We start from the raw sequence: 17,101 nt of genomic DNA, 5'->3' as shown, positions 1-17,101 counted from the left end.
AGTAATAGTATAAGGACATGCACTCTAGTCAACACACTACCCAGCAAGCAGCCTTTACAGTGGCTCCTGAGAAGCCACCCAACCATTTCCCATTAAAGTCCCTACTGCTCAGTAGCTGGAGTAGAGGCTATTGGAAATTTCAAAGGCCAGGAAGAATTCACGTAAAATCCATTTCCCTACACATATTGTTAACAGAGGAGAACATGATTTCTCTCTCCTGTAGTCATCTTGCACCTTGGAAGTAGAAGAAACACACAAAAAAGCAGCAACTTTCCCTCACTACTAACTCCCATGGTCCCATACTTTTAATGGAGGTGGCTGGAGAGAATAGAAGAGCCAAATAAATGCAGCATGGGGCAATACGCAATTATTGAAACTGGAATTGAGTCTGGAACTTGCCGCGAGAGCACTGACAATCAAACTATGGTCAGGGCCCCAATTTTAAACCTCTCCCAAAGGGTACCACTTCCCGACACATAGACACGCCTCTCTTCATAGCAAAGTAATTCCACTAGCCTTGTTCGGGAGTGTCGTCTGCTGCTAAAAAGCCTATAAAGAACCTCCTTTACAATTATGACTCCTAAAGCATGAGACCAACTCCAAACGCTTACAAATGCATGTTCATCACTTACCTTCTTTCCAATGAGCTTTTTTCGAAGGAATTCCCGGGCCTCAAACATGTAGGGAATGTCATATAGGGGACGCAGCTTCTTATTCTTATCCTGAAAAAAAAAAAACTACTTAGAATGGAAAAAATTAACAAAGGGAATACTATAACACACAGGAATATATGTTAGACTGTCTCCTAAGATCACAAATATTAACTAAATACTAGTCCTTATAAGTAGTTACTAAATTGTTGGTTGAATGCTTCTCAAATGGCGGGTTCAAAAGGAGTGAGTGTAGTAACCCAAATTGGAAATAAGCAACACTGAAGAAATTCAGTATACTCTGGAACCCACTGGACACATGTAAGCACACACTAAATCTAACTTCAAAACTGCCATTAAGTACCAACCAACTACAAACTATATGTAAACTAGATAATATGTAAATATATTCTTTTATATAAACTAGGTAATATGTAAATTTATACAAAATATACTTACATATTAGCTACTTTATATACAGCTTGACTCAAACAAAATATAATACAGTAATAGAAGAGATCCTAGACACAAAGAAGCAACACCAAAGATGTGCTAGGAATTCAGGGTAATGAAAAGAAAGAAGTGATCTATAAAAGGTTTGTTGACATATAAAATTTAATGTATTTTCAAGGCAAAAAAACAGAGCAAGGAAAGAAACAGCTGTTGTGTTTTTTTGTTTGTTTGGTTGGTTGGTTGTTGTTGTTGTTGTTTGGGGGGGGGGGGGGTGAGACAGGGTTTCTCTGTAGTTTTTGGAGCCTGTCCTGGAACTAGCTCTTGTAGACCAGGCTGGCATCAAACTCACAGAGATCGGCCTGCCTCTGCCTCTGCCTCTGCCTCTGGAGTGTTGGGATTAAAGGCGTGTGCCACCACTGCCAGATGTGGAATGTATTTTCAACATGTACAACCTGGTTCATCACCTTATGGCCCTACTACACTTCTCTTCCAAGGGTGCTCCAAACAATCGTCACCTGCAGATGATGAGAAAGTCATGATAAAGTGAGAGGAGTAGGAATGAATAGAACTTAAGAGCTATGAGAAATGAATTACCAGAATCTGACAACTCAGTGAACAGAGAAAAGAAAACGGTAGACATACAGCACAGTCATGAAGACAGGGCTAAGAAGTCCAGAGCGGCCTGCCTTTGGTGAGATGTGCTTAAGAAAGAGGTTGTATCCAGTCTGATATGGTGACTTCAGTGTATCTTTCACACGGGACTTGACGTTCCAAGATAACAATGATCATACAGATTTCTTTCTTCAGAGCCACATACAGGAACTTCCGCTTAGTATATGCTCAGATAAAGAGGGTATTTGTATCTTCTTTTTTCCTTAAATAGCTTTCAAGTAAAGAACTTTCATCACTTTAATACTTATTCAAAACTCATCCTAACATCAATATTAAGGAAAGGGGAAATGAAGTAAGTGTTTCCTCTCAGAAGCTAACTAAGCTTTGATGTACTGAACACATAAATTTCAATTCAGTGCCATGGACAAGGAAATCTCTTATGAGAATGTAGATAATTCTTTCAGTTACAAGAAACCCTGACGTCACAGTCCTCATCCCACTGTCACCTACTCCCTCTGTGGGATTAAAGAAAAAGAAAGGACTGCTGTCCCAGCAGTATCAGAAAGAGAAGGCACATAATTTCAAGAGCTTGAGTGTCCAAGCTCAGAAAAAGGTCCTGCAGCAACAGGACCAGGACCTATGCATACATATGACCTTAACATGAGAATTACATAGCCAATTCTCAGAACAGGAGAAGCACCAAAGTGGACATGCTGAGTAGGAGTTGCCCAGTCTAAAGGGAATGCTGGATAATTTTTAAAAAGGTGTATTTGTGGATATTTTATAAATGTCCTGAAAGTCAGGTATAATCAAGGGATCACAAATTAAGAAGTTGTTGTGCAGCAGGAAATAAAAACTAACCTCGGAAATTACAGAAACCCGAATCTAAAAGTTTAGGTTCCTCTCCGAGGTTAAAGAAACCATAAAGAGTTTCTAGGGAGAAGAGACCCCCTAGCCTATTAGGTAGTCTGCAATTGATAACGAGGTACACGAACCCGGCTTTCACCCATCATCACTCATGCGAGGGCGGCTTCTCTGTGGGGGAAGCTTTGGATCATGTGCGCTCCTTTAAAGAGCCACACCCACTCCTGTAAACCAGTAACTTCTTTGTTTTGCAAAGATGAACTCTGTTGAAATTGCCTCTTTGATCCATCATGAATAGATGCTTGCTGCAAATATAACATTTAACACAGAAGTCCCCGAAAGAGCTACTGATGACACTCAACTGCACAGAAACTTGTTAAGAGCAATGGACAGGATTTTGTTTTGTTTTTCAGTAAGGAGGTTCAAACTAGAGTTTGGCACATGCTCAGAAAGACCTCTACCACTGAACTCCATCCCAGTTTCAACAGGATTTTTAATAAAGACAAAAATCAATCGTTATCAGAATCAGCCCTCAGGAACCAAATAGAATCAATGGATTCACATTCACCAAGCAAGAGAGAAAAATCTATTTACAAAGAGAAGCATTGTGATTATAAAAGTCTTAGTGAACAAAAATGTTTTAAATTAATTAAACAAAACAATGATGTTTACCATTCACAGCCTTATGCCGTGTCATGAAGTCCGAATTTCCATTCCTTACCTACCTACATACCCTGAAACTACACACAGGAATGAGAAAATGACAATAGACTGTAACGCTAATACTAAAAATGAAAGGCAAGGAATATATTTCCAGAAAGTATTCCAGTGAAGGCTACAGAATGTCATATACATATTTAGGTAAACAAGAATAATATTTTCAAGGTACTCTTGGTGACCGAACTGATACAAAATCCCCTCAAAAGAAAGAAAGTGAGGAAATAGTACGCCAGCAAGCACCCTAATAAAAACAGGGGAACTCAGAGTCTGATTAAATGTCTCTCATGATGCCAGGAAAGAACAAACAGCACAGGCAGAAAACAAGGGATAGCAAGGGAAAACAGAACCATCTTGTTACTCTAACCCTTCAGAACTAGGAGCTATTGACATCTACAAACATCTTACGAGAGAGATATTAGAAGTCCCTAAGAAGCCACAAAATAAAAGCAATTCCTCTAAATCACCAGGTACATAAAAGCCTTTGAAATCTCTAAGAGGCAATTGAGGTATGGAATGTATTCTGGGGAAAGAGGACGGCAGCTGAATCTTCTGCTAAAAAGGACTGTCTAGTTTAGATTCTAATTTACATGGAAATATTTTTTTCAAAATAAAAATAGAAGAGAATGCTTTCTTTATCTGGTGGGCGAATAATACATAAACCAATATGTGCTGTGATCACCATTCCTCCTGAGAACTGACACTGCGTGTAGGCCCTGCAATGACTCACATTAGAGACGGAGAGATAACTGCAATCATCTGTCCCCCTCCTCCAGCAAGAGGCCCAACACCCAGAGCTGAGCACACGAAGACACATCTGGCCTTTTGACAGGAGGCATTTTATTTTAGGCCAGTGGCCAAAACAGGGAAACGTGGGGTCAAAGATTTTTTGAAGGACGAAACAGGGGCCTCCTGTCAAATCCTTGCTTTCAGGCTTTTCCAATCCTATCCCTAAAATCTCTAGTCATAAAACAGAATGACCTTGAAACAGTACAGTACTTCTTGAGGTTCAACATCCTGGGACTGGGAATTAGTACAAGGTACATAAGACGTTCTATTAAGTTCTCTATCAAAAAGACAGAGCAAAACAAAAGGGGAAACAACTTACTGGCAATTCAAAAAATAAAAACAAAGGAGCAGAATGAATAAGAGGAAGTTTGAGTGGGGTGCTGACATCATGCTTGTGGCAGGTTCTGAGATTACATTTTCTCTGATTCATGGGAGATTCAAAGAAAAGTGATCATCTGAATTCAAGCAAAGAGAACTAAGTACAAATCACGAGTACTGGGTGGGTTCAAGACAAGACATAGATACTAGGCCTCCAGATCAAACAAGGGTGAGAGAGGAAAAGCAACTTTACTTCTCAGCAACCTCAATTTACATTCCCCACTCAAAATATTTAAAATGATGTGATTAATATTAGGATCACCATGATCTGATGAGAGATTGTGATTGGAGAATTTACATTGTAACAAGGGAAGTCAGATACATTGGAAAATTATTATAGCAATCTAGGTAGAACAGGATGCTATACTACAAATGGATGGAAGCAGCAAAGAGGTAAGCTGTGGTCAGAAAGAAACGCAATAATTGAAAGACAGATACTAAACCGAATGTGGAATGTCAAAGGAAGGCAGAAATCAAGGATGACTTTTGGGTCCAATGAGTAGGGGACATCAAATGAGAGAGGGAGACCAGATGGTGTGGAATAGAGAAGGAAGCAAGAGCAGAAGCTGAGTTGTGGTCCTGCAAGCTTCAGCTGCTAAGATCCACATGGAGATAAGTGAACATCTGGTTGTGTGTGAAAGCTGCAGCATGTAGAGTGGTAACTGGACCCTCCAGAACGTGCCTAGCACCAAGAGGTAACGAATATGTACAAGGAGAGAGAACAGCTAAAAACGTGATGAGCAGAGGATTCATCAGTTGTATCAAATTCTGAAATGTGGACTAAGCAAGAAAAAGGTGAAGGTTCAAATTCTGATACCAGCTAAGAGTGGATTCACAGGGGTAGTTCTTGGAGATAATGTTATGCCCAAATCCATAAGTCCTCCAAAAGCCAACAAGGAGACCGAGTCCCGTATGTCAAAGCAAAAAGCCTTTATTTTATGCAAGTTTGCAAACTCGATCTCTGCATGTCCAATGTACTGGAGTAAATGGAGCCCCGAGCTCAGTTACAGTAGGGTTTTACAGTAGTAGTAAAGCTGTGGGTGAGGGGGTTCTGAGGTTTAAGACCCATAATTGACTGACATTTGTCTAGGGGTGTCCTAGTGAGCATGTGCTGGCAGGTGATCCTATCTACAGCGGTTGGAACATCAAGCAATTCCTTTCGATTTCTTGAGTGGTGCTCAGGTAATCTTTGTTTATGGTCGTCCCTTCAACCAGGTATTGCTTCAGGGTAAACTACTGAGACTCGGGCCTTCATTATACTTATCAATGGCTGAGTCCTACTCTGGCAGGTGATAATGGTTGGGAGTAAAAAACTTCCTTTGGATGATCTGTTCATATTTAGCTTATCATGGCTGACTCCTACAATAGTAGGAATAAAAGTCACACCAGAACTAAGAATGAATATTGAGAGAAAATTTTTGAAAATTGAGTGAAAGCAAACAAACTAGTTGTGCTGAAACCAAACAGAAATGAGGCGGAAGCTGTGAAAAAATATGGTGAAGAGTTTGAGGTTTCAGATGAGAGAAATGACAGGCAATAGCCCAGCAATGAAAAGATGAGTGTTATTAGATCGAGACATTAACTACTAAAGCGGTGTTGTTAAACACCAAAGGGGGCAATGGACAGCAACCTATTGCTGGTCTACACTTGTACAGATGCAAGTTTCTTTTAGGATGAGGAACAGGGGGTGTGGTGGAACCTTTTTTTCTGATTTTTTCAGATAAATTCACTCATGGTTAGAAACTCTGAAAAACTGGGGAAAAAAAAACCACTGATGTGATGCGGGAGAATTGTCAGTATTCTGTCAATCATATTTTAATAAAACGCTGATTGGCCAGGCAGGCAGTATAGGCGGGAAAACCAGACAGGAAGTAGAGGTGATGCAATGAGAACAGGAGAATTCTGGGAAGCAGGGAAGTTCCTCTGCCATTCCTGCTCAGACCACCGAAGAGGCAACATGTAAGCTGCCCTGCTGGAAAAGGTACTGAGCCCATGTGGCTAACATAGATAAGGATAATGGGGTAATATATGTTATAAAAGTTAACAAGAAGCCTGACCTAATGGGCCAATCAGTTTATAACCTGATGGAGTCCTGTATGATTTATTTTCTTTGGAACTTGCCAGTTGTGAGGTACCGGGCAGGATAGAAACCCCAACAGCCCCCCCCCACCCGTCATACTACACTGATGAGAAGAAAAAAAAAGACTTTATTCAGATATTTACTAAAGAACTCAGAATGTTAATGCTGCGGGAGTATCTTCTGCTGCTTCAGCCAATAGTCACTGAAGCACGAGCCCACGGTGCTGTGGGAGGGCTTTCCGCTCCTTCAGCCAATAGCAGCTGAAATACCAGCCCACTGGGGCGTGGTATATTTCTCTTTTAAAAAGAGCCACAGATCTCGGCTCGGGCCTCTTGGTTCCAGCGCTTGGTCCCGGCTCCTGCTCCAGCGACTAGGCTCCCTTCCTGAGGGTTTATGGTGTATGTAAGTTTTGCCCCCCAAAATAAATAACCCCTTAAAGCATAACTGGTGTGGGATTGATTCGCCATTATGGTAAGCCAATGAAAAAAGAATAATTTTAATAACCAAAGAAACTACGTTACAACCGTTAGCATCGACAAAAATTCTTAGGGAAAGAATATGGAGAAACTGAAAATGTCCTTTACCTACTGGTAAAAATATAAAATGTCACTCTGGCATGATACTGCACACTGATTTCGGGATGGCACAGTCCTCTAATGAATGCTACTTACAGTGTAGACCCAGGCCCCACACAGAAGACATGTATATCAACGTCCAAATTAACATTGTGCATAGTGTAGTCGTGGAATGGAATAAAGCAATCATACTGAAATAGAGCAACAAAACCATGGAATTTGAAAATATTGAAAAAGAAAAGAAAGTTACAAAAAGAAACAAAGAGTATTATCCAATTATTCATAGACCCATGTCAGCAGCAAAGGTATAAACATATACACAGATATGAAACACAGCTAATAGTTGCTGATACAGAATAGAGGAAGATAAAGGACAGTGGACTAACAGGGCTAATGATGATATCCAGCGACTTTCGTACATAAATGTAATACATGAAATTAAGGAGCAAATATGGGATAATGTCAAGGCTGAAAACAGAAGCTGGGTGTTTATTACCACTAAACCTTGTTGATCACGTTCACCCATTCCTCACCACGTCTTCTACTTTTATTCCTGTGTGCAGCAGACTAACTGGCTGCTATTCCCCTCACAAAACATACATTATATATTTGTCCTCTATCAAAACGGGGGGGGGGGGGGCAGTCCAGCACAGATGCAAAGGGAGTATTTAACTACAAAATGTGCTATGAAATAAATAGCGTCAGTAAGAAGTTTGACTTTTGTCTTAAAAATGAAACAAACTATAACACATTAATTAATGTAGCCAAGCAGAATCATAGTCTGTGATGATCTTAAAATTGTTGAATTAAAATAAAAACAGACATGATCAGACTTAAATGAATAAAATTTCAAACAGTAAATAATGGACCCATCCCAGTAGCTCTGCCTCACGTGGCTTTTTAATAAACAAAGGCTTCAATTTCCATTTGAATTATAGACTTAAAATAGGAACAGTATCACATGCCCTGGGCACATTTACAATCAAGGACCTTTCAATTCCCTTGACAGCCAGGAGACAAGGATATCCATCGGTTTGTAGTCCTGAACACAGAGAGCAGCACATTTCTACTATTTTAAAAAAAAAAAAAAAGTCTGCTAACCACAAAGCTTCAAGGCAGGAGATATGAAGTTTAAATGAGTAGCTCCCTCAGTCAAATGAGAATGTGCACACAAGCTGCACATACTCAAACACACAACAGGAGTTGTTGCGATGGGGGTAGGGTGGGGGTGGGGAAGAGTTTTATTTCTTAACTAACTCTATGTGTATTCCTCACTCGAAATACAGCTTAATAATAAGCAAGACACAAATATGGGTAAGTACTAAATTTACAACCAATACATTTCATACAAATTCCAGGGAGTGAAAGAAAAAAGTGAAGGTCTAAAAGCAACACTTGAAAATGCTGGGAAGCCAAAAAGAAAGAACAACAAATGTGCTTAGTCTAGAAGCCAATGTCATGAAAGAAAAAGGAGATCAGAGGTTTAGAAAAGCTAGAAAGCTGGAGTGAAGAAAATGGCTCAGTAAAAATAACAAGTAGGTTAATAATAATTGAGGAATTCAATACTCCTTGACCTTCTACAGAGATGACAAATGGTGACGCTCAAGTACTGATGAAAAGACAGTTTCCAAATATTCCTCAGTACCAACATGTCTAACACTAGGAAAAGATTCTGAGATTCTATTACAGAGCAAGCCAATTTGACCACACCCAAGTAGAGAAAAGGCAGGCAGACACTCACTCTTTCCCAAGGGCCAGTCTTACACTACCATGGTAACAGGAAAAGGACAGAGAAAGTGGCAATTCCACGAAACGGTCCCAGTTACAAATGTCTCCTGGCAAACTGCCAGGAGAACAGTGTCACAGAACCAAAAGAGTGAGTGAAGTAGAGCAAATAAAGGCAGTCTCGTGTCCTTGAAGGGACTGACCCGTTATCTCCAGTGCACAGCATACGATTATATTCCACAGGAACTTGCACAACCCAAAATTAAAGAATCATTTTCAAGACTATCATGTAAGAAAAAATCTCCCTCAAGAGACTGCTCTTCTACTCAATTACATAAGCCAACTAAGCCTTTTCAGACGTGCTTGCTATTTATTGCTCACATGCAATGAGAAAGGGGAGGAAAGAGAACAGACAGTGAAAGTGGGAAGGGGATGGCTGAATGCCAATCCCCACCCCTAAAGACACTATCAAGACTTTAAGAATAAATAGCTTGAAGGTTCTAAGGGTCCTAACCACTATTCAAAATGCAAGCCATACGTAGTCCCCTCACCTCACTGCAAAAGCATCTGCAGGAAGGAAGAAGGGTAGAATAAAAGAACAGCAAGGCACCTCACAAACCTAAATGCCAAAAGAAGTCAAGAATTGCAAGTAAGAAACTGTGCAGTCAACAGAAAGGTAGGTCTCAAATTCACCGAAAAAAAATTTAAAAAGGCAGCCCTGGGACCTGCCCCATCTGTCCTTCCTGCACAGGTTGACAGCCCACCTTTCCTCCACCCACAAATGCTCTGAGAAGAAAAATCTGCTCTGATAAGAAACAATGGCAGCACCACCTTCTATAGAGGAGTGGAGAGGACCTAGGAGACAAGTCCAGGATAAGAAAATAGCAAGGACATGGCACACTTCAAAAGAACAAAGTTCAAGGTCAGTACCCCAGAAGATAACCATGAAATGAGGTGACATTCTTCAAACATCTCCTGGCACTAGGCAATCGGGGAATGAGCGGACCACTTGCTGCCAACCAAACAATGGAAGTCTGGATCCTGTCATGGTAGGAACTACAGGTCTACCTGGTGATTGGCTTCAGTTTCCTCCAATGATTGTCAACATGATCATCTAGGTCTTTAAATGGTTTTGCAGTGAAAGTCAGGCAAAAAAATAAGTTTTCATCTAATCCAGAAAATAAGTGAACTCTAAGTTCGTGCTTAGAAAGCAGGCTGGAAAATACAAGTTCCATGGGAAAATCTACTTAGCTGAGTTAAGTTTTACAACATCTGACATGGTGTTAACAAGAGAGCTAATGTCAAGAGACAGAAGAGATAAGGCACGGTTACAGCACTAATCACTTCCTACATTAGTACTATAATTTAATTACTTCATAGAGTCTTATCTTACCAGCCACACCTCACAAGGGAAGATCAGGGTGTGTGTGCGCGTGCGCACGCGTGTGTGAGCGCGCGCGTGCTTATGTGTGGAGATCTATGGTTTCTAAAATGTGACCAGCATGGGGTCACACCATTGCAAAGTGACAATGGTGAATAATAAGAAGAAAAAATTGGAAATATTTCTGTCAACTCAAATGTACTTACTGTGATAATAGGAATAAGTAAAACCAATACAGCTCTAAGTGGGTTAAAAAGGAGAGAGTTACCACTGTAGCTCCATAACATGGTTGGCAAATCCAATGAATAAGGCCTCCCTCATATTACATTAGCTGACTAACAATACTGGCCACTAATGATCATATTAGAGCACCTAGGCTTGAAATCTCACTGCACAACTGTGAAAATAAAAGTCAAACAATCAATATACTCTTTTCTAATTTAGCGTGGTTTCTTAAGACAGAATGTCTATGAACTCTAAACAGACCTTGTACTTCCCATCCTCCTCCCTCTGCCTTCTGAGATTTGGGAAGAGAGACAAGCATGTGCGTCCATGCCTTGTTCCATTATATCTTTAAGACAATTGCCTGTCTCTTTACAAGTTTAATACAATGAACTTGACATCTTTGGCAGGGGGTGGGGGTGGGGGAGGTGGAAGACACAATAGCCAGTGGTGATCAGAAAACTAGAAATCCTTACAGAACACCAACTACTATTCAAGGATAGCTGAACTGATAAACTAAAAATGCCCCCACTGTAACAGTTCAACACTAAATACATTGCTATGATTAAAATCAACAAGTAACTACCTGAGATGAAGTAAAGAAAGAGAAAGAAAAAAAAATTACCCAAAGCCTCATAAATCTGAGATGAATCCTAAACAAAAAATATTTCTTGGGTTGTTTTGGAGCTAAGATGAGAGAGAGCTGAGGATCTAACTCAGTGGTGGAGTGTCTGCCTAGCAAGCATCAAGTCCTGGGTTCATCTCCAGCACCACAAAGAAAGAAAAGGAGCTCAGGATGCAGCTCAGCGGCTGAACGCCTGCCTAACTGGACCAGGCTCTGCACTGAACGCCACTGCAACACACTGAACAAATAAAAAGGGGAGAAGGAAAGGGAAAAAGTAGTACAAGATTGTCCAGTCCTTCCTTTGTTCTGGAGAAGTAACAGTCAGAGATACGACAGGGATGAGGTTTTGCTAAATGAAATGAAATCAGCTGCTGTTCAAATGAACAGATGGAATAGAGGAAAATGAAAAATAATTAGCATCTCTGAGAAGAGTCTCTTTTTTACCTAGCTAAAAACTCTTGAGATGATCTAGAAACTTGAGTCAGTGCTAAAGAGGAAAAGTCCTTTACTGACAATGACATTAAAAAGCCTACCACAATAAGCCAGTTTATAGGCAGAAGAGAGAAGGAGACGGGAAAAGTGTTCCTCTGCTGGGATGGAGCTGAGCGGTAGAGCATACGCAAGCGCTGGCTTTGATCCCCAGCACCAGAGAGAAAAAGACAAAAGAAGAATAGGAGATAATGCAAAGGGTAACAGGTTTTGGAGGTGGAGTGTAGGTATCCTATATAGTAGCAGGGACCAGTGATCTCACAACTGACTCTGCCCTACTGGCACCACATTCCTTTTAATTGAAGGCTCATAATTTACCAGCTGTCCTCAAATCATCTTTTCTAGTAATGCTGAAATCTTCTCCTCCATTTTTTGCCCATCATGCCCATGCTAAAAATGGAGAGTCAGTGCCCTCAGAAGAAACAGCCCTGTTAAAGCTCAGGCTAGAACCAAGTGAAAGCATCCAGCAAAGTGCTACACAAGCCCTCACACAGCTCTGGAAGAAAGGACTAGAGCGGAAATGCATCTCTTACAATAGGACACTGATGTTCTCTACAACAACAAGAGATGGGATGGGTCTATTTGGAGGATTGTATCATTCTGTAGATTCTCTTTGTGAATATCTTTTCTTCACCATTTTAAAAATGATAATTATTATTAAAGTTTCTTCCTAGAATAACACAGAGGAAAAAATAATGCTCGATATAACACTATTATTTAGCTGGTGCCAGAGGAACCTTCAACTGAGCCAGAGTTCCAGTCAAATTTGTGCAATAAATTCTTGTGCTTTTCAAAACAGGTGACTGAATTATGTAAGTGCACAGCAGAAAGACTTCCCGTTAGACACAAACTTTCTGTTTGGCCAGTTGCATCCCTCCAAGGTTTAAACTAAGCTGCCATGTCTGTACCACCAAGCGAGCCAACTCTCGGTCATTCTATGATGGGCACCCATCTAATTTCACACAATGAAGACCACTTTCCTTTACTATATGGTGTACATGGCATGAACCAAAAGGCAATACCATTTACCGCACACTAATATAATGAAGAAAAATAGGCAAGTGAAGAGAAAAGGGACTAGGAAACAAATATACCACAAACCCCCCACACACACGCATGCAAGCACGCACACACACTGAGTAGTCACAACAGTTTCACTATAGATAGCACGGTCTGCCTTGACCTAACACATGAAGAAAGGACCTTAACAAGAACTCAGTGGAGGTTGATGTTAGATGTCCTTCACCACATCTGAAACTGACCACAGAGCACCTGTTGGTCTCCTTTTGCTGCCTTTGATTGGGCCCCGTAAACAAGTTCACAAGTAATAGAAGCCCACAGGGCAGTGGCTTGTGAATGGAGGCAAGCAAGCACAACCAGGGGTTTCTGACTCCACGGCTCTTTGCCCCGTGAAGAACTTGAGACTGACACCCATAAAAGAAAATAAAATTGTGTCTATTTAAGAATATTTTTATGGGGGCTGGAGAGGCGGCCTAGAGGTTAAGAGCACTGACTGTTCTGGAGGTCCTGAGTTCAATTCCCAGCAACCACATGGTGGCTCACAGCCATCTAAAATGAGATCTGGTGCCCTCTTCTGGCCTGCAGGGATACATGCAAGCAGAACATTGTATGCATAATAAATAAACAAATCTTTAAAAAATACATGTTTTTATGCCCACCATATCACCATTACACCATGACAACTATACCTTAAATTTTCCTGTTGCTGGTCTCCTAACTTTTGCCACAAACTGAGCCAACACTACTCTAAATTTCCTTTTAAAATCACTGTAAACCAAAATGAACTGCTTGAAGCCTGCTGTGTGACAGGCACATTAACACACTAAATCTGTAAAAATCCATGCAACAATCAACAGAGCTGGAATTATGAGCTTTACTTCTGAGACCTGAAAAATTTGATGCTCAAAGAAACAGCATGCCCCACCAGTATCACACATGTCAATGTAAAAGACTTTCTGCCGCTGGGTTCATCTTTTCCTTTCAGTATTCCCATATTCTGCTACTATTCTTTCTGTTTGCATTGTTTAGCTAACTCATGTGGTCTGCTTCCTGTCTAAATCTGACACAGTAGCCAGAAGTGCTCTCTGTATAACTGACTAGAGGACAGCAGAGATTCATGTCCCTTTTGAACCTGGAGCCTCACAAGTGCAAGGCAAGCACTTTACTAGCTCCTGTCTCCATGGCTCTTGATAAACTCATTCTTGAGAGATCACACTCTGTTACACCCATGCCCAGCTCCATTGTGCATATGTGCACAAACACCCAAACAAAAAACAAAACAAAACAAAAAAAAAACACCATGGCATACGAAAAGCTTCCATAGTTAAAATATGTGATGGCAGAGAAATAAATGCTTGAAAGATTTAACAACTGGCAAGGAGTAAAGCAGAAGTCTTTCAAGCCAGTATGTATCTAATCTACAGAGCCTGCAAGATAGCAAAATTACACAATAAGGGTACAACTCTTCTTGATACGCTATTGAACACTTTCATGGGCACTGAATCATTGTGTGGCTTTAAAGCCCAACCACAAGGAGGACAAATTTATATTTATGGTAAAGAAGGAAAACTCAAGTTAATTTCAGCATGCCAATATGGCTACTGTATTATGGAGCAGGATGTGAATAAAGTAAGGACTGGTACAGACAGCAAGACTCAGTGGAAACCTGACAACAGCCACAAAATACATTTCTCTACAATTATTGGTCTTGCTATTACGTAGTTTGTTATTCGGTGAACTCTAAAAATATCTCTTAAGGCAACTGTTGAGGGGGGGAGGTAAGGGAATAGAGTTCACTGGTCCCAGTTATGGGAGAAAGGCAATGTAAAATTGCTACTTCACAGAGCTAGTTACAAAACGAAAAAAGGTTATCAAGTATGTTTCACAAAAATGTGTGTATAAATAAAACACTTTGTGTTTTGTATGATTTACTATAATAAAAATAAAAATGAGCACATTCTAGATAATATTCCACTGACTCTTTAATCTAAGAGAAACATCAGACATATGATCAAATTCAATTTCCACACTACTATGAGAATTTTCAGATACAAATATTGATATTAGGTTGAGCTCTAAGAGATTACTCAGTTATAATTTATAAAAAATTGATCAAGTTGGCCCACTTCTGATCCCAAAAACTATCTTCAAACTGTCTGCTTCTTGAATGAGTCCCATAAACACACCATTTAGTCTCCTTCTATATTATTTATTTAGCTGAGTGTGACTGTCATCTCAGTTAAAGTCAATTAAATCAAACGATTTGCAAAAACAGGTTCAAGCCAGGTATAGTGGCACATGCCTTTAATCCTAACACTTGGGAGACAGAGAAAGGTGGAACTCTGGGAGTTCCAAGACAGCCAGAGTCACGAAGTAAAATCTTGTCTTAAATAAACAAACAAACTAACTAACTTTCAAACAACAAAATCATGTTCAAGCACCACTACTACTTCGCAGGAAAACTTCTTTGGATTATATGGTCAAACCTCCTCTTTCCTCAGCGTGGTACATGCATCCCGTATATCCTTGAAGGGCAAAAGCAGCACATTGGCTTATTGATTAAAAAAAAAAAACAAAAACAAAAAACAAAAAAACCACATTCTGATGCAAGATGTCCTTCTGTGTATGATTGCTTGATAAATAAAGATGTTTTGGTCAATGGCTTAGCAGAGTAAAGACAGGTGAGAAATTCCAACAGAGATAAAGAGAGAGTGGGGAGAGAGTTGGAGAGACACCATGTAACCGACAAAGGAGAAAAACGCAGGCAGAAGCCATTAAAACCTTTCAGGTAAGCCACAGCTCGTGGCGATACACAGATTAACAAAAATGGGTTAAACTAAAATGTAAGAGCTAGTTAATAAGAAGCCAAATAGTATTGTAATTAATAAAGTTTCTATGTGATTATTTAGGTCTGAGTAGCCCAGAAACAAACAAGTAGTCTCTGTTTACACCCATTTAATTCTCAATTATTTTTATATTAAATATGAATATTATATTTATATTAAATTATTTTAATTTCTTTTTACAAAAACAAGAGCTCAGAGGAGTGGAGATCCTTAGATACACCACACCACTTGGAAGACAGACAAGAATCTGAACTAACTACAAGATCAATGGGCAACTAAAATCCCCACGCCTCCTCTCCAAAAGCTCAGTGTAAGAGAAAAGCAGCTGTGTTCCTTTTGTCTAAGCACTAAGCCCTTGCTCCTAGACGAGCAGAGCTCAAGTGTGAGGAGAAAAGGGAAACTAACTGTACTGAGTGTGAACCAACTCCCACTCTCTGGCAGAGCTGGACAAGGTGACCTTCTCACCTGGAGCTGGGCTCTCCTAACCATTATATGACAAGAATGCTGCTGACTGTGAGGAAACTACCCAGGGTCACTGCTAATGAGAAAGTCAGAGCATCTTGCCACACAGCCACACAATGTTTACCTAATAAATCTTACAGACTTGAGCACAATCCAAGATCAGGATGTTACTGTAAAACAAAACACCAACAAACAAACAAAATAAAATTCACAGCCACACCAGCCTGAAAATCTTCATCACTACTTCTATGTCCTTAAAAGAGATAATACATAAAAGTTTGCCATCAGAACAAATCTAATGTTAAAGAAAAAACATAAACGAATGCTTCTTTCTGAATATGCTGATGGCAACGCGTAACTCTTACTCTGAGGATACTCCTCATTTTAGAGTGTTGTAACTTTATTCTTATAACTTCCACTGAGGAAAAGTACACAGCAGAGAGATCCCCAACCTGAGTTAAATGGAGAGCCAAACTCAGTAAGCAGATCTAACAACTAATGTAACAAGCAGATTTTGAGAGAAACCAACCTCTATACACCTGACTTTTTGCAACATGCATGCTGAAGTTCCTAGAAAGCATATATATGTGTGTGTGTGAATATATATATCTTGTGCATGCTGGGGACTACCTGCATGCTGGTGATCCCAAATGTCTAGGCTAAAATTAAGTATGCAAATAGTATTGTTATATAGGATATTTTCTCTGCCAGAATGGAAAGTGAAAAATTTCCTTTAGCTGTTAAAAAAAAAAATCAATAATTTATCTCACACTAATTATAAACTCAGATTTAATCAGACAGGGCTAAACCCAAGTTTATGCATGTACAATTTATGAAAAAGGGGGGGTTGCCAATCGATTTCAGTATAAAGGGTTATGTTTAAGTTTCTAAACTGAATTAATATACTGACAGACAATTGATAGAACTATAAATTTACCATTAACAGAAAACCACTATGAGTTGCTATTTGGCAACAATGAAAGATCCTGGCTTATAAAGTCAGCAAAATGTGGAGAGGGACGACAAGAGAATGGACTGGAATTTGGAGGAATGGAAAAACAAAGCCATACACAGATTCTCCTGAACAAGTGTGAAGTAACCTGGGTAAATCAATTACATTGTTTAAAAAGTGTATGCATATACCAGTTACTGGAGAAACTGTCCTTGTTCTCAATAGGAAAAAGGAGGAAAGATTGATATGCAGGCTAAGAAC

General features: G+C 39.9%; 1 protein-coding gene across 1 annotated transcript in view; it reads right to left on the bottom strand.

Annotated features, from left to right (window-relative positions):
- Window positions 1–17,101, bottom strand: part of Snd1 (staphylococcal nuclease and tudor domain containing 1) — a 401,120-nt gene that overhangs the window by 252,749 nt on the left and 131,270 nt on the right. Inside the window, exon 11 of the mRNA XM_048451021.3 lies at window positions 633–722. Coding sequence (XP_048306978.1) covers window positions 633–722 — 90 coding nt within the window. The remainder of the gene's footprint in view (window positions 1–632; window positions 723–17,101) is intronic.

This window comes from Myodes glareolus, chromosome 25 (assembly GCF_982192425.1).
Source record: "Myodes glareolus chromosome 25, mMyoGla1.1, whole genome shotgun sequence".
Lineage (NCBI taxonomy): Eukaryota > Metazoa > Chordata > Mammalia > Rodentia > Cricetidae > Myodes > Myodes glareolus.
This window is presented reverse-complemented; position numbering and strand designations above follow the sequence as displayed.